This window comes from Sebastes fasciatus, chromosome 2 (genome assembly GCF_043250625.1).
Source record: "Sebastes fasciatus isolate fSebFas1 chromosome 2, fSebFas1.pri, whole genome shotgun sequence".
NCBI classification, from domain to species: domain Eukaryota; kingdom Metazoa; phylum Chordata; class Actinopteri; order Perciformes; family Sebastidae; genus Sebastes; species Sebastes fasciatus.
The window spans coordinates 13,147,569-13,171,720 of record NC_133796.1 but is presented as its reverse complement, the minus strand read 5'-3'; the positions used below and the strand labels follow the sequence as shown (position 1 = coordinate 13,171,720).

Sequence of the window (24,152 nt, the reverse complement as noted above, 5' to 3'; positions counted from 1 at the left end):
ATGACAGCTAGCGGGTCATTGTTGTGAAATAAACCCCTTCAGAGCAATGCAAGACCCCTCAGGGTTGCAGCATCACCGTGTCGGGTGTTTATTTCACTACAATGACCCGCTAGCTGTACATTATCCCTTACGTAATACACACCATGAACTTTACCTTTATATACTTAACATACTGTTTTACAATCTGTTACACCTCTGTGTATAGATACATATTTCTTACTTCTCTATACATACTACATTCCTGTTTACACCTCTGTGTACATATATTACTTCTCATCATGCATATCCAGTACATACTACATCCTGTTTGCATTCAGGTTTTCCCATCTGAAATACTGTCTTCCACAAAATTACAAATTTACATTTACATTACTATCTTATATTTACTTACTATGTTTATATTGAAGCCCTATATTTTAACTGCACTTTTATGCCTTAGATTATTATTTTGCTTTTACATTTACTTGTGTGATTTCTTATTTTATGAGCATTGTCGAAGGAACCTGAGACCAAATATTTTCATTGCCAATGACTGCTTTGCTGGAATTGACAAATGACAAATAAAGAACCTTGAACTCTGACAACAATTATGATTGGCAACTGTGTATGCATGTCGTCTCTTTTCTTCTACTGTGTAACATTCAAAAAATAACTGAGTATTGTACTAATGCAATATAGCTTCAACATAAATCCATGAAAGGAGAGTGAAAAAAAAGTTCAACTGCAGCAATACTCTACGTTTCAAACTTCTTTTAAACTTCCCTAAATGGATCCCACTGCTTGTTGCTGTGTCTGTCCCAGTGTTTTTGTCCTTCCATCTCTGTGTCCTAGTATATAAATGCACATGTGAGCCGCCAGCCGAGAAGTGACAGGGTTAAATCTGTTCGTAGCTCTTTTCTTTCCCCCCGCTTCGGCTCACGGCGATGTTGCAGCGAGATTCTGTCATAGACAAACCTCTGTGGGATTCCATTCACTACTAGTGTACATCTTTAGGTACAAAGCTGCGGGCTGCATTGGCTCCAGGTAACATAAACGCTCCCTTCAAGCCACCGCGTATCTGCCCATGAAAATTCTCTAAAGGGGTTTAAGCATTTACGCAGAACACTATCAGGCACCGCCGAAAAATTCAGCTTACCCTGTTGAATAGGGACTTCAAAGAGAATTGCAAATACCTTTGCACCGCTACATTTTCTCCCCTCTCTCTCTTCCTCGCTCTCTCTCTCTCTCTCTGTCTCTTCCTGCTCCTTTTCATTTTATATTTCCAAACACAAGCCGCTGCGTGATGTAAAATGTATTATCAGCCATATATTTCCTCTTTAAATGAATAATAACAATAATCTTTGAGTAATTTCTTTTTTATGTGGCTCCGTCTAAATAGGGCAAAGCAAGCGAGCTAATATAGAGCCGCGGGTAAACAAGGCCGTGCAATAATGAGCGCGTGGATTAGGCCTCTAGTCTATGTTGTGCGATAAGGAAAGAACAGCTGCGACTATCCAGGTAACGGCACGTATTGACTGTCAATGAAGGATAAACTACTGTGCTGCTGCACATTTACTTCTTTCATTCACACTGTGGACACACTGCACACACACACATGGACACAAACACATACAGACATGCGTTCACACACACACATACTGTATATAAGAACCACAAAGAATTGGGATATAATAAATGCATAAGCCTATTTGCACAGTGCAGAGCTTAAAATGCAAAACAATATGATGCATAAACACAGTGCGATTTAATGTAAGAGATAATAAATGGCTTCATAATGAGCAATATAAATGGTCTTTAAACACTTTACTGCTTAGTTCACACTTGTAATTAATCTGGGTTCCATGTGTGCATATAAAGTGGGTATAAAACTCGGCCCGACTGTGTGAGTAAAACGAAGCGATAGAGAAAAATGACTGCTGGTAAACATCTGCGACACGATTCAGCTGTGGCCTCTAGCTTTTCGAAATATGCTGCCTTTTTTCCCCTTCAGCAGGACCGGCACGGCGAGCTCTCCAAATAATGCATTAAAAAAAAGAAATGCTCCCTGAAATTATTTACGGTAAAACGCACAACAGAAACCATAACATTTATAATGTTTTACAAAGCCATCAAATAAGTGGAGAGGGGATTAATTGCCCCGGCCCGACCTTAAAATAATTATTTTGAGCGGTGCAACTCTAAACTCCAATGAAATTGATACACTTTGATAATTAGATTCTTGGCACTGACCCGCTGAAGTCAATAAAGGTTATTAAGGCCAATTGCTGTCTAAACGCATTACGGGCAGGGTAAACTGTCCATCGGAGGCCCCCGCTACTCCAGCGCCAATATGATAATCCATTCTCCGTCCTGGGGGTTTCTTCCCCAGCGCCTGTGTCTCTCCACTCTGCCATACAAAACCAGATTGGATTCGCTTAACCTTTCCAGGACTTTGATCAAATGAGCTCACACAGCAATAACATTTACATTGACCCCCTACCCCTCCTCCCCAACACACACATACCTCCTCCCCCTCTCTGTGTGTCTGTCTCTACAGACTCTCCCTACCGCCCTCCCTCCCCGACCACTCCTCAGCGCCGACCCTCCACACGCTAGGTCAATAACCTAATCAGCTATCGATGGCGACCGGGGCCAGGCCGCGTGTGATTGCAGTGCAACCCTCCGCAGCGGCCCAGATTGTTTCCGAACACACTTATTAAAGCGAGGGGAGAAGATGATATGGTCACTAAGCGCACATTCATTCACACATGCAAAAGTCAGCCTCTATTACAAATCAGAGGAGGTAAATTTTGTCACACAATGAGGGAGAAAAAAAAGAGTGTACAGTATATATGTGTGTGTGACCAAACCGTCTGAAAACAGGGAGTGACAGGCTGGGTGAACGGAGTAGAGGAAGACATGGCCCCGATACCACTTCCTGTTTTGTACATCTTGAAGTATACAAATGTATTCAACTGAGTGGATCCCATTTATTATGAAAGTGGATTAATTTCCTTGATATGTGTTGAAAAGATTTCCATCTACAAGGCTCGTTCTCCTGTCAAATGAGGGAGAAAGTGTGAGAAAGAGACAGAGAGATGTGGCGAGATAGCGGGGAGCGAGAGAGGGAGAGAGAGAACAAGGGAAAGAAAGAACATAAAGAGGGAGAGAGAGGGAGAGAAAGAGAGAGAGAGAGGGAGATGGAGTGCATTGAAATCTCTTTGCTTCGGCGGTGGCTTTTGAAGTTGCGAGATGAGCAGCCACAGAAGTCAGGAAAGTGACAAATTAGGGAAAAAGCTGTACTGTGCAAGCAGAGCTGCTAAATCAATTAAAGTCATGCCAAGTGCATACATTAACATCAATGGCACACACACACACACTCTCACACAAACACACAGGACAGGGAGAAAAAAAGGGGAGATGTGCTCGTGGGCTCGTCGCTGTCGCTTCTCCCCCACAGTGAAAAGAGGAAAGATAAAGAAAAGAAATGCCACACCGGTATTTAAAATATTCTGCATAAAGCCAAGACTCTCTGTCTATTGTCAGTCAGACGGAAGCTATTCATTGTTGCTAGTTTAAGGAAATGTCAGTATTGTATGATAGCCATGATAGCAGAGTCCTCCTGAGGGAACGTAAAGCTGCGAGCGAGGCGGGTCTAAATGGACTTCAGCACCCTGGATCACATGGGAATGTAAAAACCTTTAAGTTAATGTCCTTTTTTCTCCAGAAACAACCTTTACCTTATATCTCACACACACGCACACACACACACACACACACTCATACACACACGTTATACGCTTGCTGTACATTCACATACCTCCACTTGAAGTTTATTCAGCGGCGCGTCTCTTTGTTTCTATCAAGAAACCCACATGAGGTACCAAAAGGAGGCGAGCAAGCAAGTGGACTTGTTTTGTGTATCGCTTCTTTACTTATTTATTTATTTATTTATTTATGTATTTTATCAGAATGTCATTCAAATGGAAGGATGAGCATTTGCATGACAACAGGCTGAGGAGCAGAGAGGGAGCCCCAGGGAGAGACAGTATCCATAAACAGGAGCTAGTCCCCCCCATATTGCAATATTCTTCATACAGACTAACAAACGCATACATAGCGCCAGCGCATCCCACAACACCGTGTGCTAAATATGACAATAAAGAGAGGAAGGCTGGCTGTTTGTATTGCTATTTTAGCGGGATAAAACAATAGGCTGTTTTATTGCTACAGCACGGAGTATAAAACAACACAGTGTCAATTTATAAACCCTATTTAAAGAGACATATATTTGTTATTTTAAAATACCCGTGGTGATATCAGATTTGACAAAAATAATGCTGTATTAAAATATACTCTGCAGGCAAGAACAGCAAAAAAATCCAAATAAGTAAATGGCAAACAGCATCCGCACACAGTAGGTCACTCGCATTTCACTAAATTACACTATACTGTCAATTGCCAGCTTCAAAATGTAAAATATACGCAATAAAGGAATGCAAGGGGCGAACCCACGTAATCTAAATAACTCAAAGTAATTTAGAGGAATGCGTTTTAATCTAACTGCAGGAAAGCCACACAGCTATCAAAACCTCCAAAAGGAAAATCTATAAGTCACATCTATAGAGTGCTTTTCATCAGCAGCATATCAGAGGTCGATGCATGTATGTAAATATTGCTTGGGAGAGCAATAATGTTGTCTTTCATTGCAATAGTGAATGATTATATTTATGCATTCGCCGGTGTGTTATTTTTGCGAATGTTCAATATGTATCTATGCAGAAGATATACTTGCTTTTCTGTGATTTGACACTATGTGATTAAATGAAAGAATTTAAACTGTATAATAAACACACATCAGAGTAATCTGAGATGTGAAAAAATATATATAATACAAAATATTTAAAAAATAATACAAGAAATACTACGTTTTATTTTCAAACATGTATTAATACAGACTTTTTCTTTTTTTTTTTTACTAAAAAAGTGGCTCACATTTTCTTTGCTGTATTGCGTGAAGTTTCTACTGCATGACAGAAATCCACATGAGTGACACACACGTAAACACACACATAGTGGATATGGTTTGGAGGGACGGAGACACAGCAACAGAGAAAGAGAGAGAAAGACCTCACATTTCACTGATGCCCTTTTCTAAATACAGGTCCAAATCACACACTTCATCTGGGCCCGGAGGTGGAGCTCTAGATGAGTTTAGCCCCTGTCTACTAACCCCTCCACCCACCCACCCACCCTCTGCCAGGCTGTTCCACTAAGTGAGAGAGAGGGAGAGAGAGGGAGACTACGACTAGAGCCGAGCGGCGTCGGCAGCAGCAGTACTGTTCTCCTCCAGCCCCTGTCTTTATCCCCGCCTGAGCATTAGATGTGATTACTGCTCAGCGCTCGACACTGACAGAGACAGAGAGCTCCCAGAGACAGCAGGAGAGGGCGAGAGACATACAGAGACACGGAGAGAGAGAGATGGAGCAGAGAGGGAAAAGAGGAGCACAGCTCTTTCGCTCCCTCCGCTGCTGCTACAGTGATACAAGAGTGCCCCCTGCTGCTTCTGCTGTCTGGGTATTAAACACACACACGCTCATACATGAACACACACACACACACACTCTTTGAAATCTAGCTATGAGCGACGGACTGCATAGAACCTGCAGGGAGGAAGAGAAAGCGAGACCAAGCATGTATCTGTGTGTGTTTGTGAGCTGCATATCAGTGCCGTGTGTGTGTGTGCGGCACATATGCACTGTGACTAAGGTAACTTAATTATGAGTCTGACATTACTAAGTGATTCCTTTACAGTGGTGTCTAACTAATAGCTGCGTGCCCACGTTCCTCTCTAATAAAACTTCTGCGAGGCTACAATTAAACACATGACACATCCTTAATAATGCAGCGCGGTGAGAAGTTAGACAATCCATCATGTAATTTTAAACACACCCTCCCATGTGAGGCGCATTATTGGACAGCAGATCACTTATGTAGTTTGTTTAAGAAGCACAAGCGGAGGCATGTTGAGCATTTAGAGAGGTAGGAACCCTTATTATGAAATGACAGAGTGCCTACACTAGTCATGGAGCTGCTCAGATTTGGGGGATTTTTTTTTAATTCTTAGAATTTGTTTCTTTTCTTTTTTTGTTATTATTATTATTAATATTCACTTTTAAGAATATTATCCACGTAATTTTTTGTATTGATAACCTTCCAATATATTATTAAAATTAGGGTCAATAAATGTGGCTTATGTGGATTTATATTCTCATATGAAACAAGTTTTGTATACTAAAAAATCTATTTATTTCTATATTAAAAAAGCTATTTATTTGTAAATTGAAAAAAATATTTAATGTTTTTCTTTTCTTCCATTTTCTAAAACAGGAATGGCATCGCTGTAACACCTAGGACTGAGGATAGTGAGTGTGTGAACCTGAACTGAAAGGAAATACTTTCCTGTTCAAGAAGCAGCCTGCACATTGAAATGGAAATGCATTTAATTTAACCACTGAAAGATAAAGTAGTAAAGTAATGTGAGTGAGTTCAGTAAACTATAAGCAGGCGGAGGAGAGGCCAGACAGCGAGGCTGCCATGTGACCAGCAGTGTGTGTGTGTGCGTATCTGAGCGGCCTTACCATCGTCTCCATGAGCTTCCAGTCCTTCTCCAGCTGCTCCATCGGTCTGCTCCACCAGCTGCAGAAGCGAGCGAAGCGCTGGCCCTGAAACCAGTACTGCCGCAGCCACTCGAACTCCACCTGCAGACACACACGAACACATGCAAACAGCATAAAACAGCTGGTTCACACAGCTCACAAAGTCTTTCACGGCTTTATCTAATTTAAATATTTAATCTGTCACTGCTCCTCGGTAAAAACATTCAACATTACAGCATATTTTATTTAATGTAGAGGAAAACATGTTTATATATTATTGTAAATTATCATTTGAAACAACATATGGAACTTTATCATTTCATACATATCTACAAACAAATAAATTGAGAATTGCTTTTTAGCCCTATTTGACATTTTTATTCTAAAATGGTCTGTCAACTTTGAACAATTATCAAGTAAAAACATATTAAACACACAAAAATAAAAATAAAAATTATACATGTATATAATAACTTGAGAAAGCAATCTGTAGAACAAGCACACCCTCTCCTGTAAAAATACCATCACATATTTTATTTTTGAAATGAGTAATTTTCTGTCAGTTCACTTTGCAACTGGTAAATATCAAATTTTTGTATGAAATATTTCAGTCTACACTGTTATACTTAAATATACAATATTGGCCTTTTTTTGTCTAAGTAAATTTCTATATTTTATTAGAAATAAATTAATTTTATACATATAAAAACGGCTTATAAAAATGTTTGAAATGTGAAAATTTTCTACGTGAGAAATTAAACTTGTTCATGATTTTGGGCAAAAATTCATTTTGGGTTCAAAATTAGTTTTCCCTTGGAAATGTATTAATTTCAAGTACAAGTATATTAAGTCATTCTTATGATCTCTCTGAACGGAACAACACAGTAAAAAAGACACATTTTTGAATTACTTGAGTGAAATATTATCCTACTGCAAATAGTACAAACATTGGTCATCTATGTGAGTACAATCACACCCTTACCAAACACAAACAGACACAGAGTACATCACACACAAATAATATGAATATGTCTGTGCACACACACACACACACACACACACACACACACCTTCCATTCAGCACACCTGAAAACTCCGCCCTCGTCCTCCTCTCCTCCCTCCTTCCCCTCCTCTCCCACTCCCTCGCTCCGTCTGGAGATGACAGTCTCGGCTGCCGAGCCGCTCCCCTCTCCTCCGCTGGGAGTGTTTTTGTTTCCTGCTCTTTTGAAGTGCTGATTTAATCCTCGCAAGGATGCTTCATGTAGCCAAGTGTAGCCTATCTATTTCTAAGTGTGTCTTTTCCGTGTGCGTGTTTGTGTGTTTGTACCTGCAGCATCAGTGTGTATCTGTCTACATAGGTGTGTGAGTGGCTTTGTTAACGTCTGTGCATGCAATTGCCAATGTGAGTGTCAAAGATTGCCCCAATTGCCGCCAACGTAAACACGAGGCGCTGCGAGTTGCCCTCCCCCAAAACGTCCTACAAAGCATCATCCACCCAAAACAATGCACGCTCCATTTCATTTTGACGCCGACACACTGTACGACACAAAAAGTCGTTGCATGCAAAGGAGTCGCATATCAAATGGGACATAGAGAGCTATTGTTCCTTTTCTGAAAACTATTTTGTTTATTGTTCTTCTAACACAGCATTAGCCAATGTATACAACAGACTCGTTTAGAGCTGCTGAACTCATAAATAGTCGCAACAAGGTTTAATAAGCGGGTGAGTTCTACCCCAAAACGTCCCCATTCAAATAGCACAGATGTTTGTGTAAACCAGTCATCTTCTCTCCTACAAATGATGCTCATATACAACTAATTTGCACAAGTTTATAAGTTTTGGAGGACCATGAAACTTATCACTTCTTGGTTTTGAGGTCTTGGTTAAGTATTAAAAAGTCACTGCTGTCAGTGACAGGAAAGGGACATGAACTCCGGTCTCTATTGTTGATGTCAAGTGCTTAGCGGGGCATCCATCCTCACATCCTCCCTAGAACCTTTTGCTGCAGTTCAAGAACGTGAAAAATCCTGCATTGGAATAAAAGATTACCAGCAAACATAGTCCGGGTGGCATGAAGTTTCGTGACAAAATATATTAGCTAATGCAATTTAATAGGGGTGGGGGAAAAATCGATACAGATTATCACAATGTTTTGCGTGGCAATATTGTATCGCAACATGGACACCAAGTATTGATCGGTCGCTATTCTGTCTTTCAGAGGTTGAAAGGTTGCTCAGTTTTCATATGATATTTAGAAAACCTAAAGAATCGATTGGTACCATGTCATGTAAGCTTGTCGGGAAGAACGCTCCACAGTTATGCAAAATTTTGGTGAGGAGAAACTGGCATGGCCGTTTTCAAAGAGGTCCCTTGACCTCTGACCTCAAGATATGTGAATGAAAACTCTGAGATGAACAGAGTGAAAACTGTATCTTATAAGATAAAACAGATGTTGACAAACTGCATTACTTGCAAATGAAAAAAGGCAATATATCGCAATCAATGTTATCGCAATACTCAGCATATCGCAAAATGTTTAAAAAAATCTCAACAGGATCGTGTCATGACTTAAGTATTGTGATAATATCGTATCGTGGGGCCTCTGGTGATTTTATTGTATTGTATTATATGTGTACCGTATGAGCATAATCTGTGGGAGAAATGTTTGTTTCTTTATTATAAAACCTGCAAGTCTACCTTCAACCTTAACTGGCCAGTATACTGAGTCAGTATACTGAGTCAGACCTGCTTGTCGGACGGTCAAATAGCTTCGGAACTTCGAGTCTTTGCAAAGTGACTTTAGTGGTTGAGGTATGAAAGAAAAGAAGCAAAAATACGCTGTAGTTTTGAACTCAAATCAAGTCCCCAACATCATGATTCTTGCTAATAAAAGTACCGTGGAAAAGTATTGCTGAAGCAAGTCACCTACCGTCCCGCACCCCAAGCAAGTTAAAACAAAGGGCAAGAATTATTTGCACAAACAACTTGAGTGAGGCCTGCCTTGGGTGGAAGCTGTGCACAGAATCATCCTGCCATTTGCTTTCAAAAGGCTCTGATCACAGCGGGGATGACATGCAAGGACTGGGGCATGTCAGGGAGAATACACAGCCAGTGGCACTGCTCAGCAGCCTCTCAGTCACTCCATACAACCCACCCTTCAAAGAAATGTCATCCTTTATGGGTCCCCTCAACACTCTCCAAATCCACTCCCCTTCGATCACTACAGCTCAAACACACAACAAAGCCGCCGAGCGCCGATATCGGACGTCCTTTTCTCTCTGTCAGTCCCTCCTTCCATCTCTCTGATTGTCTGCCTGTCCTTTAGTGAGAAGAAACCGACCTGTGTCTCCACTTTGAGCTGACATGGCTGCCTGTCCCCCACTGCGCGGGCCAGTGGCAGCCACAAAGCACGCCATCTGAAGCTACTGAGGAGCGCCGGCTATGTGGCATTTGGAGTCCGGCCACCCAGCTGAGAGTTACCAAGAGGGGAACTCGGACTAAATGCCACCTATCCAGGCAGACAGATCGAAAGTGTGCGCGAAAGAGAGAGTGGTTGTTAGGGCTAGTTTTTCTCTGAGACGGCGTGGGGGAGCGAGAGGGGAGCTAGTGGCTCCCCTGCGGCAGTCGCTGTCATCTCTCCAGGTGATGGACACACTAACTACACATTAGCCCCACATTAGTCGACTGGCCGCCCACCATGGCAACTCCGGAGTTAAAGCCAAGTAGCCCCCTTTTTCTCCCATTTAATGAGGCACGTTTTTTTTTTCCACACCTTCACGGTATTCCCATAGCGGGTCCAATCAATTTCCGGGCCATGGCCCTGAGGTGGGAGCTGATGAGAGTGGGATCGATCCCACTCTGCCGTCCTCTGTTTACCTTTCTTGGCCTCCTCCTCACGCATCAGCCAGGAGAACTGGTCCCCCCCAGCTCTCTGTGAGCAACCAGGCACGCAATTTACACTCATCACGCACTTGCCAGAGTGGTCATACACAAGCTAGGTTATACTGTACACGCACAGATAGCATTTCCATTTCTTTCTATATCCATAAAATAGTAGAAGATTCAATATTTTTTTAGCTAAAAGTGGATCTTCCTGTCTTAGCTGGTTGCCATGTCAATATGACTCACGTCAGTAAACTTCAAAAAACAACAGGAACCTTTGGCCTATTCGTGATTTAGCAGAGCTCAGAAAGGGTGAAACACAGGCACTTTAAGAACATTTTATCTAGGGCTGTCAAACTTAACACGATAATAACGTAAATTTGTTTTAACGCCACTAATTTCTTTAACACATTAACACAACTTGCGATTTTTAGGTTGTAGCAGGCTCTGTTTTAAAGCTAGAGTGAAGATACTGGCATCATATGAAACTAGAAAAACCTAAGGAATCCATTGGTACCAACCATGTCATACATACTTGACGCGAAGGAGGTTAAATAACGCTCCAAGGTTACGCTCAATTTTGGCAAGGAAAAACTGTCATGGCCATTTTCAAAGGAATCCCTTGACATCTAACCTCAAGAAATGTGAATGAAAATGGGATCTATGGGTACCAACGAGTCTCCCCTTTACAGACATGCTCACTTTATGATAATCACATTCAGTTTTGGGGCAGGTCATAGTCAAGTCAGCACGCTGACACACTGACAGCTGTTGTTGCCTGTTGGGCTTGAGTTTGCCATGTTATGATTTGAGCCTATTTATTACGCTATATGCAGTACCTGTGAGGGTTTCTGGACAATTTTTGTCATTGTTTTGTGTTGTTAATTGATTTCCAATAATACATATATACATACATTTGCATAAAGCTAACATATTTGTCCACTACCATGTTGATAAGAGTAATAAATACTTGACAAATCTCCCTTTAAGGTACATTTTGAACAAATAAAAAATGTGTGATTCATTTGCGATTAATCGTAATTAACTATTTTAATCGATTTACAGCCCTAATTTATCCTTTGTGATCTTCACAGACATTAAAAAACCCAATAAATAAACCCTTAAAATGAGCAGTAAAAATGTCTCACACAGTGTTAAAACTGGTAAATACAACAGGAGTACAAACTACATACTGCACAGATATGCTGGGAAAAAAATGTGTTTCGAGAGGTGATTTATAAGATTACAATGATATTGCCGGCATAAGGCCCTAAGGAAAGGTGTTTCAAAGCCAAGCAAAGACCTGAGAGCCTGGGGAGGCATTTTGGCCTGAAAACAGGACATTGGAAGGTCACACACACCTGCTTTCACAGTTTACTTTCTGCCAGAACATGTGGGAAAACCTTGTCCCTCCCTCCAATATTTACTGTGGGGGGGACTAGCATCATTAGAGGGGGTCCCTCAGGGCACTCTGTCACACACCCACCTGGGAAGTGACACAGTGGCTTTAAATGAGACAAGACGTTTGCATCTGGGATTAGCATTTCAAAGCCAAACATGCACACGGGGGCCGTGTGGCGTTGCTATGTTAGACTACCCCCCCGCCCCGCCACCTAAGACAGGGGGAAAGATTAAAAAGAGACAGTGAGAGGGGCCGCGCTTAACAAACAGGTGGGAACTTCAGTTTTCTTCATTTCTGTCTCCCATCAGCCCCTGCTTCAACTCGACATCCCGCCCCATCCCTGAACACTCATACTCAGATGGCAGACGCTCTGCTTCATCATCGTCAGACCCGCCCACGTCTTCTGACAAGTGTCAACCTCCACTCCCCCCCATTGCACCACATTGCACAATATATCCGTGGCACACGTCAGCCGGAGGTAGCTTGCTGTTTAGCACTTTTTAAGAAAAAGGCCCATAAGGCACTGCTCGGGTCAGGCTGCCTGCGTGTCTCAGGCTTGTTCGCTCCTCGGTCGTCCATGTCAAACACGACCTACGCAATATGCACCCGCCAAGCGCCAAAGTGGGCCGCCATCATAAATAACCCCACCAACAATACATCATTTAAGTGGGTGTTCTGCTCTCGTGGGCAACTCCAAACAAATGGCCACATCTATCATTGTGAGTGCCAGGTAGGGTTGGGTTGAGCCCCCGAGAGCTACCCCCCTTACTTAAACATTCACATTCACATATACACACCTGCTCTCTTATAAATAGCATCCTGTTTTCCTAAATAAACCTGCTTTGCCCTCCTGGCGGGGGCCTATGCTTGGTAATCCTGTGGCGCTATGCGGCAAACTAGCAGGTGTTGCTAGCTCGACTAGCGCGGCGCTCCTCCTCACTCAGACAGCCCTATTGTTTGGCGGTGCTGAATAATTAATATTGTCTCCAACCTTTAAACAACCTTACGTCAGACTCATCTGTCATGGCGTCCCGCTGAGGGGCCTGGGTGCTAGCATCGGCTAGGATGTGCGCTTTGAGCCCAGGGGTGTAATGGGGGGAGAGGTGAAGTGCTATATTAACTGTTGGCCCGCGGCAAAGCTAGCACAGGGGGCTGGCGGCTCCGCAGGCGGCCCCTCGCGTCCCTTCTTTTTTTGACCTCGCTCTATCCCTCAATATCCCGAGCCAGCATCACTCCTTGTGTGTGAATAGGGGTTAGCGAGGGGGAGCGGGGCGTGACTCCATCTTTAGATAACATATGGAGAGGCTACTGCCTCGCGATCCATCACAGGCCGGGACAAATGAGAACAACCTGGATTTCATATTGGAGGCATTTCCCTGAGTGGAAACAACCAGGTGAGAAGGTAGAAAGCTGGCGAGCTCCCATTCTGCCGTTTACAGATTTAACCTGCTGTCAGCGGACTGCCAGTACGGTCTGTAAGTCCCATGAAGCAGAGGGAAAGAAAAGGCATATCAAACCAGGATTAAATAGTATCCTGCATGTTTCTGCAGATCCTTTGACTATGTTTGGCCATACTGTACAGCATAGTTTCAGTTGCCAAAATATTGTTAAGTGTATTTGTTTGTCAAGTAGATTATTGTACAAGTCTGTGATAATACTTTGTCTAGGTAATCCAGCACCTTTAACATGGGATGGTGTTGACTTGATTGATATAGAAGCTGTTGATTAGGCCAATGGTTCCCAACCTTATTCCTTAGGGGACCCTTTTCTATCACTGAGTAAACTGAAGGGACTTATTTTATGGACATTTCATATTATATTCAATGCATAACAATAACAGTACAGAACCACTGATAAACTGTACAATTAACCCAAATAGTGAACGCAATAACTGAAGGAAGTTTGTGTAAAATGAGCGATTTGAATGAATTTTGAGCAGATTATTTCTTGTGAGTATTGCATCAGAGATGAGGTTTCCTGTTATTTTTAGAGACGTTTAATACCATTCTCTGAATTGTGTATTTTTTTTTTTTTTTTAACAATCATTCATACTTAATAGGCTTCTTCTATATTTATCCATATTACTCATTTGCCTAAATTCTCTATATCCGATGACAATTTTCTAATATCTTCTGTGATCCTGTCCTGATGAAATCCTGTCATGTCTGCAGATGGTTGTTAGCCATCTTTAACCTCCTTGGAGTACCAGATGGTCGAGGACTACAGCATCAGAAGAATTCAGATAGTGTAAATTGTATTAAAACTTTCAAAGACTGGCATGCTATTGTCTAAACTTTATTGGCACATGTTCTGTTGTCCTATGTGGCAAGCCTCACACATCCGCTATACTTCGAGCAGGCCAAAACTAATTTCAAATGCTGTTTGATTCAGGCCCGCTGCATAAGCAGTAATAAGGGCAACAACGAGGTTTCTACAAGTTAAAAAATAACACTTATACAAACTTAACAGTGCCAATACAAATATATGTCTACAGACAACACACACACACACACATGGAACTGTGTGAAAATCACAGACGTGTGCAATCATGCAAAACAGACACATATACAGACGCATGTATGCACACACATATACGGAAGCACGTGAACACCATGTCCCCACCTCATTGTGAATCTCCTCACAGTGCTGTAGCGTTGTCGGCAGCAGGGCCAGCAGGCTGTGGGAGCCTGTCTCCGGGTCAGTGTGCAGGTTGGACAGGGCCTCTTGACACCGCGACTGGATGTAGGTCAGGGTCCCACTGGAACACTGGTAGAGAGGGACAGACCCAGTGTTATACACAGAACTGCCAATCAGAGTTTGTCAATTGGTGACTTCAGTATTTTTCAGCCTGAACCCTATTTTCCCATGTTTTTGTGTCTAACTGACTAATAGGGACAACAATTTGTGAAACTGGTCCAGTATTGTGGGAGAGCGCTGTAGACCGCAGCTGCTCACAGGCTGTAATATGGTGCTATTGGGGCAAGCTGGCACCGTCATTTACGTCCACTAAAAGTGTTTGATTTTGCCATGACAGGCTCTGATTGTTATTATTAGTGTCTGACATTATGGAAAGAGTCCCGCTAAAGGAGAAGTCTCGTTCTGAAATCTCACAAGGTGTTGCTGGAAGACAACGGTGGAATACTGGAATACATCCATGATGGAAACGCAAGAGCCAGCCGGGCAGATTTTGTTGTGTTGGAGTAAAGAAAGCGTAGCTTAGTGTTATCTAAAAGATTTTAAATGTCATGGCTGAATATTTATATGATTTCGACAATCTTTGAATTCGATGGACGCCCATATTTATTTGAGCCAAGAGTATACGGATATTCAGATTTCATAACGAGACGTCTCGTTGAGCGGGACGCAATAACAAACAGACCAGATCAAGCAAAAGGTAAGAAAAACGTTTTTTTTTTCTCTGTAGGGTCTTTTCCATAATGTTGCCAGATACTTATAATAACAATCTGAGCCTGTCAGTCAAAAACAAGCACTTTTAGTGGCTGTAACGTTACACATTGACGCTGCTCACTTGCCCTCGCAGCTCGTTTCACGGCTGCCGATTACAGGGTTATCCCTCAATACTGGACCAATTTCAGTGTTGTCTCCATTGGTCACTTAGACACAAAAACGTGGGAAATAGGGTCCAAGTTGAAAAATACCTAAGTTATCCTTTATGTCCTGTCAATCAAAAGAAAAAACATAAGTATAAGTTTAATACATTTTTAAAATATATATATATATTTTTTTTTAACATGCATACATACTCTACTTAATTCATGGACGGAGGCCATGAGGGCCATGGCCGCCGGGCCCCTTCAGTTTGGCCTTCTGTCCCTCAAAAAATTATATGCTCTGCGGCCACAGTGGCCTTGATGCCCCGCCTGCACTGCCCCAGCTGATTTCACCGTTTTCTCCTCTGCCTCTTTCCTATCAATTTTGTTGTGATTCTGAATTCGGGCAACATCAAGTGAAACACTGCACATATAACCAGTGGTGTGTTCAATTTCTAGCCTGGTATGAACCGGCTATTTATGTTGATATTTTGACACCCCTTTTTTGTTAACCCTGGATTTCACCACAGGCTGCCAGAGCTGATCACGGCCGCTCCAGACAATGCTTGTTTCCACCAGACTTACGGCAGTGCTTTTCAGAAGCGTCTCTCTGCTCTGCTCCGCTGAAAAATATGTGCCCATAGTCTTTTTTTGACAGAGCCGCAGTGCAATATACAGAGTGTCTCCTTCGCTGGTTGAGGGGATGCACCCAAAACTGTCTCCTTCTCCTTCTATCCCCCCTCATTCTTAACTAGACTTTTAACAGTATCATCTCTCTGTAGGCTACAGCACAACAAAGTAGGAAATAACAACAATAAACACAAATAAAACAGACAAAAAGGAAACCATGTAACAATGTCTACTTTGCCTACTTAGGCTATTATAGAAGCACAAAAATCAAGGAAAAATGACCAAATCAACAAAATCTTCAAGTCAACAAAATTGGGCAGGCTAAACGCTTGGCTTCAGAAACATAAATACCAAAAAATTATTTTGTGAAATAAACAGCTTTTTATTTATTTATTTCACTGAGTTATAATATGTATTAAAAATAAAATCATACTTAACCCTTAACTTTAATTGTGTATTTCCGTGGATTTCAATCATTGTTTGATGGCCTTGTTGCCCTGGCATTTGGCCTTTGTGCCCTAAAAAACGTACAACACCAAAGGCCTGCATCAAAAGCTACTGCAGATGCCATTCATTTATCAGTTTTATTTCTCAGTTAATGGTGTCAGTGGACCATTAAGACAAAGTTTATTTACTTCTTTGAAAAGCTTTTATACAATTGGAGATTTATTTTCACCCAATAGAGATCACAGAATCCTTCCATTTTACTGACAATGTGATTTTTTTAATTGGTCATTATTAACAAGACACAGTGTTGGAGTTTTTCATTATACGCAGTCTTTCCCTGATATAGCGTGTAAGTACCAGCAGCAGGCCTTACAGAAACCAAAGGGTACTGTTGGCACGCTATACAGCATTCTCACGACAAATTCGTAACACTGTGTTTTCCCTTTTAGGACTGCTGGCTTCTCACCTCGGCCACTCTGTGTGTGGAGCTGAAGCGTGCGGACTCTCCAGCCAGGACACAGTGCTGGTGGGTGCTGTTCAGGTCATCTGGTGGATACAGGGGAAGAAAAATCTATCAAAACAATACCACCAATGATCATCAAACAGAGCAGCAGAGAAGAGTACACAAGAAAAAAGACCAGAAATAACTATTTAATAAAACACTGTAGAGCACAAAAGCACAGCAGATTGGAATAAGAGTTAAGATTTCACATTTTGATCTCGTGTTTTTAATTAATTATAATGAAAAGAAGTGATTACAATAGAAAAACAGATGAAAAGCGGGGCGTGAGGGAACATGACAACTAAATCATCTTGTACGCTCAGACAGATTGCGCTCGGTCCAGCGCCGAACCAAATAGAATGAGCAGCATTGTACTATAATTTTAATTACCAAACAAAACCAGATCGCGCTCAATCTGTCAAGATGGAAGAGCCATACCAACAAACATTTGTCCAATATCGCAGGAGCTTTGCGGAGAGGCCTTACTGCTGTTTCCTGCGTATCCCTCCATGTGTTTCTCTGTGTGTATAGATGTTTCTCAGCTCTGCCATTATTTGCCTCGTACCAATAATTAATTTAGCCACGACAGAGCTGTCATTCACAGCACATGTGCATATTTACACCCGCCTTGAGCGAGAGTACACTGGCTAATGCCTGTGATTTGAAAGTCAAACAGCCAAATGCTTTGAGAGGAAGATATTATTGTTTGGTGGGAGAGGGAAAAAAAGATGGTGACAAACAAAACAACTTGCCGGTGTTTTCTTCACCCTGATGAGATTGTGAGGGATTAGGTCTCTGGGCAGAATTACTCTGCGTCTTTAAAACTGTTTATATCCAATAACAAATTATCTCCATCAATCTGCTCTTTTCTTGGCGCGTCTGACGCGTCGGTGGGGATCAGGAGGGAGTCGAGGCAAACTCGATAACTGTAATAAATATTTATCTTTCTTTCAACCCCTGCGCCTGCTGCCACTTGTCCTCCTTTTCCAGGAAGCAGGCTTTTAAATATATTGGGTCAACTCTTTTCTCCGGTCCCCCCTGTGCATTGGGAGCTGGAAATCTGATTATTGAACAGGCCCGGTGTCAAGACTTGCATTGTTCTTTTTTAACCACTGAAATTCCATTTGGGTGGAAATGATGGTGATTCAATTTGCCTCCAGCAGCTCAGACATTAGCAGTTCAAAGGGGCCAGCCGGCGACAAATGGTGCTGAAAAGACATTATGGTGTCTGTGGTTATACAACGTTGTAGTTTTCTTTTAATACCACAAAACTATCTATCATATGGTGTATGTCACTAAAACACTGGTAGAATATATTTGAACACATGGTTTAGTGGTGGCTGCGCGGACATGTGTGTGTGTGTGTGTGTTTGAAACAGGTCCTTCCTCCAATAAGCATGTGCGTTTTTGAGCATGTGTGCAAATTTATAGGTGCGTGCATATGTCGGTGCATTGTGCCAAGTATTTAATTCAGGTACAGGCCGACAAAGCGACAGACAGCCAAGGACTGTGTGAGAGCTGCTATCGTTGTGCAGCAGTTGGCCTCTCAAGGGCGTACTCACCAAGCGGAGCATAAATCCCCACTGATCCGCGACAGTCAAGTCCCATTAGAATGGTCTGCACAACAGCCCATCACTCTATTATCATGGCTGGCCTGAAACTGACTGTTCTATTGTAAATCTTATCCAGCTAAAGGAGGTCGGCTTCAAGCCCTGTCAGGCTGAATATTAGGTACAGACATCGCTGCTCTCGGATGAAAACACGGCAGCTTCAAAAGAGTCAACTTCAGGAATTCATTAAAACCTACTTACTTGTAAAAAGATTCAGATCGGCAAACATTTTAAGTTAATGTAGATACAGTAGATAATAGATTTAGATTAGATTGTACAAGTAGAGCAGCTTCCTGTGTAACATGTTCTGAATTTATGCTAAAAAAAACAGCAGTTTCTCACCTGCTGTAGTCATGCTGATTCATCCAGAATGCAGTGACTTGTAATGCAGAATTTGTGTGCTGCTTTTATGGTAAATGGTAAATGGACTTGCATTTATATAGCACCTTTCTAGTCTTCCGACCACTCACTACATGTTAGCATTCACCCATTCACACACACATTCATACACTGATGGCAGAAGCTGCCATGCAAGGTGCCAACCTGCCCATCAGGATCTAATCTAAATACTCATTCACACACCGATGGCGCAGCCTTCGGGAGCAATTGGGGGTTAAGTATCTTGCTGAAGGATACGTTGACATGTGGACAGGAAGAGCCGGGCCACAGCCGTCCACATTTGATGTTGTAAACTTTGATAGGCACCAGGTACTCTACCTGTGCAGCATCTGGACAGTCCATGTTTTTTTTGCACCTATGATACTGTAGCTATAATAAAAAAAGGAACCAGTTCCCTTCATGTTTTGGTTCAATTCTGCCTTTGGACTATAAATCACCAGCACAATTTCACATTGAATTGAATTGACACTGAATTAACTTGTGGAGGCCAACACATGGAAGAATAAAGCATTGTGCTGTTCAGTGAAATATGGGGTAAATATTGTATACTGTACATTAACAGTCAGGTTCAAATCTCACTGCCCAAAACCTCTTCTGGAGTAAATGTACATTTTGTAGTTTGGTTATATGTTTTGTATTTGTAGAATGGGCCTCGTGTGATGTAGGGCTAAAAAGTCTAAAATGAAACTCAACAAAAACATCAAAGAAATACACAAAAAAAAATCTTAAAATAAAGCGGATCTCCTCCAAAAAACTGTGTTTGATGTAGACCCGCGGATCAGTTACATCCCCCCGACTCCGAACTCTGCTCTCAGCTGCTGTAAATCTTAGCAGTGTATTTATGATTTTGACATTTATGCAGAGTGCACAGGTAGCGGTTCAGTGTCTTCATAAAACAGCACATGTGATCGTACACTAGATGAATATACATGTTTGCTGTTGGGAGGGATCAAAACGGTAATCTTTTAATCACAAGAAAGTCTCTCTAATCACTAGGTCAAATACATATATTATCACATATGTAGAGAGCTAACAGATTGGATAATAACATGTGGAAAATAAGGATATAAAAGAAAATACATTTGACATATTGATTTATATATAAGCAAGCAGTTAGAAAGACTGGAATAGAAAGGATTTAGTCAATCCAAGTTGGGAGAAAAAAGTAAGTGGCAGACGATACGCACCACCAGACAGTTTTTACCACCGGGCCATCAGACTTCTCAACTCATAAAACGACTTACCTGCTGTCTGCACTTTTTATTTTTACTTTTACAAAAGATTGCACTACAGTAGATCATCATACTGCTGTTACTGAGCCACTATCTGTATATGGTGCTATATTTTTTATTTATTCATCTATCTACTTATCTCATTCCTCTTTCTCATTACATTACTGCAATACTGTTGGAGATGCTGTCAATTACTTTCACACACAACCCTCATTTCCATATGTATCTAGTGCTACGTTTCTTTTGATTTACGTCATCCCTTTTTTTATCTTACACTTATTATTTTATCTTATCTTATATATATTGTTTTTAGTGCTGAGCTGACCCGTTGACTCATTATACTGTTGACCCTGTGTGAGCCTGCACAAATAAAACAGAAACTTGAACTAACTAACTAAATAAATAAATATGCTTTGGTATGTAAACATGGGTTAACTCAAATATGACAAAGGTATATAACTATGAGTGCTAAGGGTAAATAAAATTCATGTGCAATATATATTATTTTCTTCATATATATCATGGATGTATATGGTGTTCAGGCTGTACTATTGATCTGTTAAAATATCTATGTAGTTTATTTTTGGCTTACAAATGACAAGAATCCATCACTGATTTAAAAAACAATACAGTATTTCATTGAGCAAATGACTCAACATTGTACTGTAGGGTATGTATATCCCTAAATACTTATAAAAGCAGAGTGCCTTTAAAAAATGATAAATCCCCCACTCATCCGAACTAGGGGCCCTAACTTCTTGTACATATGAACACGAGCTTCCGCTGTGATAGGGATAAATGTCCTCACACTCAGAAAATACAAGAGAGCCTGGAAGGGCCCACGGGGCCAAAGACAGGAGGGTGGAGGTGTCTGCTGCAGCCAAAAGCATTAAGCTGTGATTTACGCCCCTGTGGCTCGCTGTCTGTCCTCTCCATAGAGACGTAGCCAGCACCGGGTCACAGGACTTCAAAAAATAACATTTGGTTTTCCTAACCTCTCTAATGCACACAATTTCATGGAACCTTAAAGCTCTGTGTTCGGGCCAAGTCCCACACACACACACACACACACACACACGCCTCAGCTCCACTTCTCCTGCGGAGAGGGTTAGAAGAAGAGAATGGAGCGTGAGAGTGAAGTGCATCCTGCTGGGTCATTTGGGACAAGAAACACTAAAACGCAAGGTAATAATTCCTTCCTCCAAAGTCAGACATAGTGGTGAATGTCGCTGAGCAACGTGTTTACATGCGCATGTGTGTTTATAGAAGACGATGTTGTACCTCTCATGTAATAGCAGTCTCCAGACTCCAGCGGCAGCATCAGGCCAGGTGTGTGGATGTCCCAGGCTACCTTGAGCCCGATCCTCCAGATAGCCTTCTCGCCGCTGCCTCCCTCGCTGCTCTCACCTGTCAGTCACACACAGCCCGACTCACTGTTAACATTTGCATTTTACATTTATATTCACATTTCAGGCTTTTGGTTTGACAGTTTCACCCAGCGTGACTTAAACTGAGTGTAAAAAGTGCAATTCCTCACATTTTCACAGGAAACCGTGTGGTTTATCGCTATATAATGTCGGCTATTTAACACAATATTCATTTTAACCACTGTTTTTAACAACATATTTTGAAAATACAAGTGATATCTAGGTAATGCAGTGCTAAAACGCTACAACAATGCCTTAAGATGCGGCCAAAAAAAATAAATAAAATGAAATAGTAAGGAGTGCAGTGATTAAATCCATACCACCCAAACAATGGATGTAAGATGTAAGCCTTTGTCTCCAGAATCACTTAACAGCAGAGCAAAGCTGATATGTGTTGCTGTGATCATATTGGCTGTTAGCACAGGATCTTTATGCCATCATTATGCTGTGCAAGAGGAAATAGTTGGATAAAAGCCCTTGATGTTGTTTAGTGAGTGTGTGAGAGTGTGTTATTGGACCGCAGGTATCCTATGATATCCCTGTTTCTGAAACCGTCCACTGTAACCGCCTCCCCCTGTTCTTCTCTCTCCTTCCATTCTTACACGGCATACTGAAGAAAACAAGATTTGGCTCGGGCTGGCCAACACCCTTCAACAAAATCAATACTAAAGTCTTTCTGGGCCTCTCTGCCCCGCAGCTGCCTTTTCCTTTGCTCAGCACGGATAAATAGTAACTTAATTTCCAGCCATTGTGCTCTGAGAGCCAGCTAATGACAGCACTCCCCAAGGCCTCGGGAATGGTGGAATATCATCCTCCGTGCCGGAAAACGCTCAGTCGTGGCAGATTCCTTTGGATCAGCGCAGTTGGGAAAAACACTTCTCTGGCTAAAGCAAAAAAACAAGGTGAGGCTGCTCAAAGAGGAAAAACGGCCTATCAAAGGAAGCAGGTGTCATGCAAAACATCTATCGGTACATCTAATATCTAATATGCTGTGCTTCTTTCTTCTCAGGGACAATATAAGAACTTGTTGTAAAAGTGCGACACTCCCCAAGGTAACACTTTCATTAGCCTGGTTCTGGGAGTCCTCAGTGGGATATATAGCTCCATCAGACTTTCCTCTCTAAAGTCTGGAGCTGTGGGGTCATTCAGGACTAGAAGAGACGCAGCTGCTAAGCACTGCAAGGTGTTATGCCACGGTGTTTGAAGCCCGTGTTCACAGGGTCAGAGTTGAAATGGCCTAGAACAAATCATTGAAACAGGCCGTCGTAGCAGGTGTTTCTGGTTAAGAAAGCCCAATGAAGAAAGCCCAGCTGTGAAGTGGGTTGGGATGTCAGAGCAGTTGGCATTTTCACCTGTTTGATGCTGTAAAATTACTGTTTCAAGACGCAGACTGTGTAGAGCTCCCACTGTTAGCAGTACAGTACATGTACTGTTATGTTTGCTGACCTACAGCTGCACCTTTATCTCCCTCCACAACAGGAAATCAGGTTTTGCTCTCCTTCCAGCCTTTGGAAGGTGCGAGGAATGATCTGGTGAGTGGCTGCTCAAGGGACTTAGACTTTTCTATTAGAATCCATTCATCGGGTTTGATGGCAAAGGGTTAATGCAAAGAGTGATGCACAAAGAGGAGCTTCATTAATCATGTGTCAAGTGTTATAAAAGCATAAAAATAAGGATGTATTTTTTATTGTATTCAATGCAAACTTTGTTTGAAATTGAAAACACGACATAAATTACAAGGAGCCGTATTTGATGGTGGTACCGTCTTCTATAGCTGCTTTGCATATGCTCTAGAAAGCAAAGTTCTTCTCTCGCTGAGATTATCTATCAGCTCAATCAGCCAGCACTATCAGCTCTTGAAAGAGTGCACGTTCCATAATTAGGAGACATCGTATTATCCATACAGTACAGTCTAGGAACACTTATCAAAGCAGGGCTCATTATTCCATATCAGATAATTGCACATCGATCATTTCTTGGGGGAAATGATTTAGATGAGATGCGGCAGGCGCGATAAGGCCTGTTTGTTAGACGGCGCCATTGAGCCGCACGTTAAGAGCTCAGATCCAAGCGTCTGTGATCTCCCGACGCACGGTCGCCGATAAGGCCGTCAGCGGCGAGCTGGTGATGACATTTGATAATGCCCTGACACTATCACATAGATGGATCTGATGGTTGCCTCACCAGAGGCCATGTCTACAGCTGCTACAGCGCTGCTGTAGGGCCATAATACACAAGGTTAGCTGTATCTGATCCGCCATAAAGCAGCTGAGATAAGTTAATGGGATATTGAAGTGAAAGAGAAAAAAGGAATCTTAATTTCAGAATGCCTAAGCAGACTAGCATGATATACTTTGGATTTAAAGGGACTGTACTTTTTTCCACGTATAATAATAATCCAATAAACCAAATAATCCAATATAATAATCCA

General features: G+C 41.9%; 1 protein-coding gene across 6 annotated transcripts in view; it reads right to left on the bottom strand.

Annotated features, from left to right (window-relative positions):
* Window positions 1-24,152, bottom strand: part of fto (FTO alpha-ketoglutarate dependent dioxygenase) — a 145,046-nt gene that overhangs the window by 93,304 nt on the left and 27,590 nt on the right. For all 6 annotated transcript variants that reach the window (XR_012590231.1, XR_012590227.1, XR_012590229.1 and 3 more), the window contains exons 4-7: window positions 21,576-21,701; window positions 17,018-17,097; window positions 14,546-14,689; window positions 6,621-6,740 (exon numbers count right to left, since the gene is read on the bottom strand). Coding sequence is in view for 1 of the 6 variants with exons in the window: in XM_074610276.1 (XP_074466377.1) it covers window positions 6,621-6,740; window positions 14,546-14,689; window positions 17,018-17,097; window positions 21,576-21,701 (470 nt within the window). In the remaining 5 variants the exon portion in view is untranslated. The remainder of the gene's footprint in view (window positions 1-6,620; window positions 6,741-14,545; window positions 14,690-17,017; window positions 17,098-21,575; window positions 21,702-24,152) is intronic.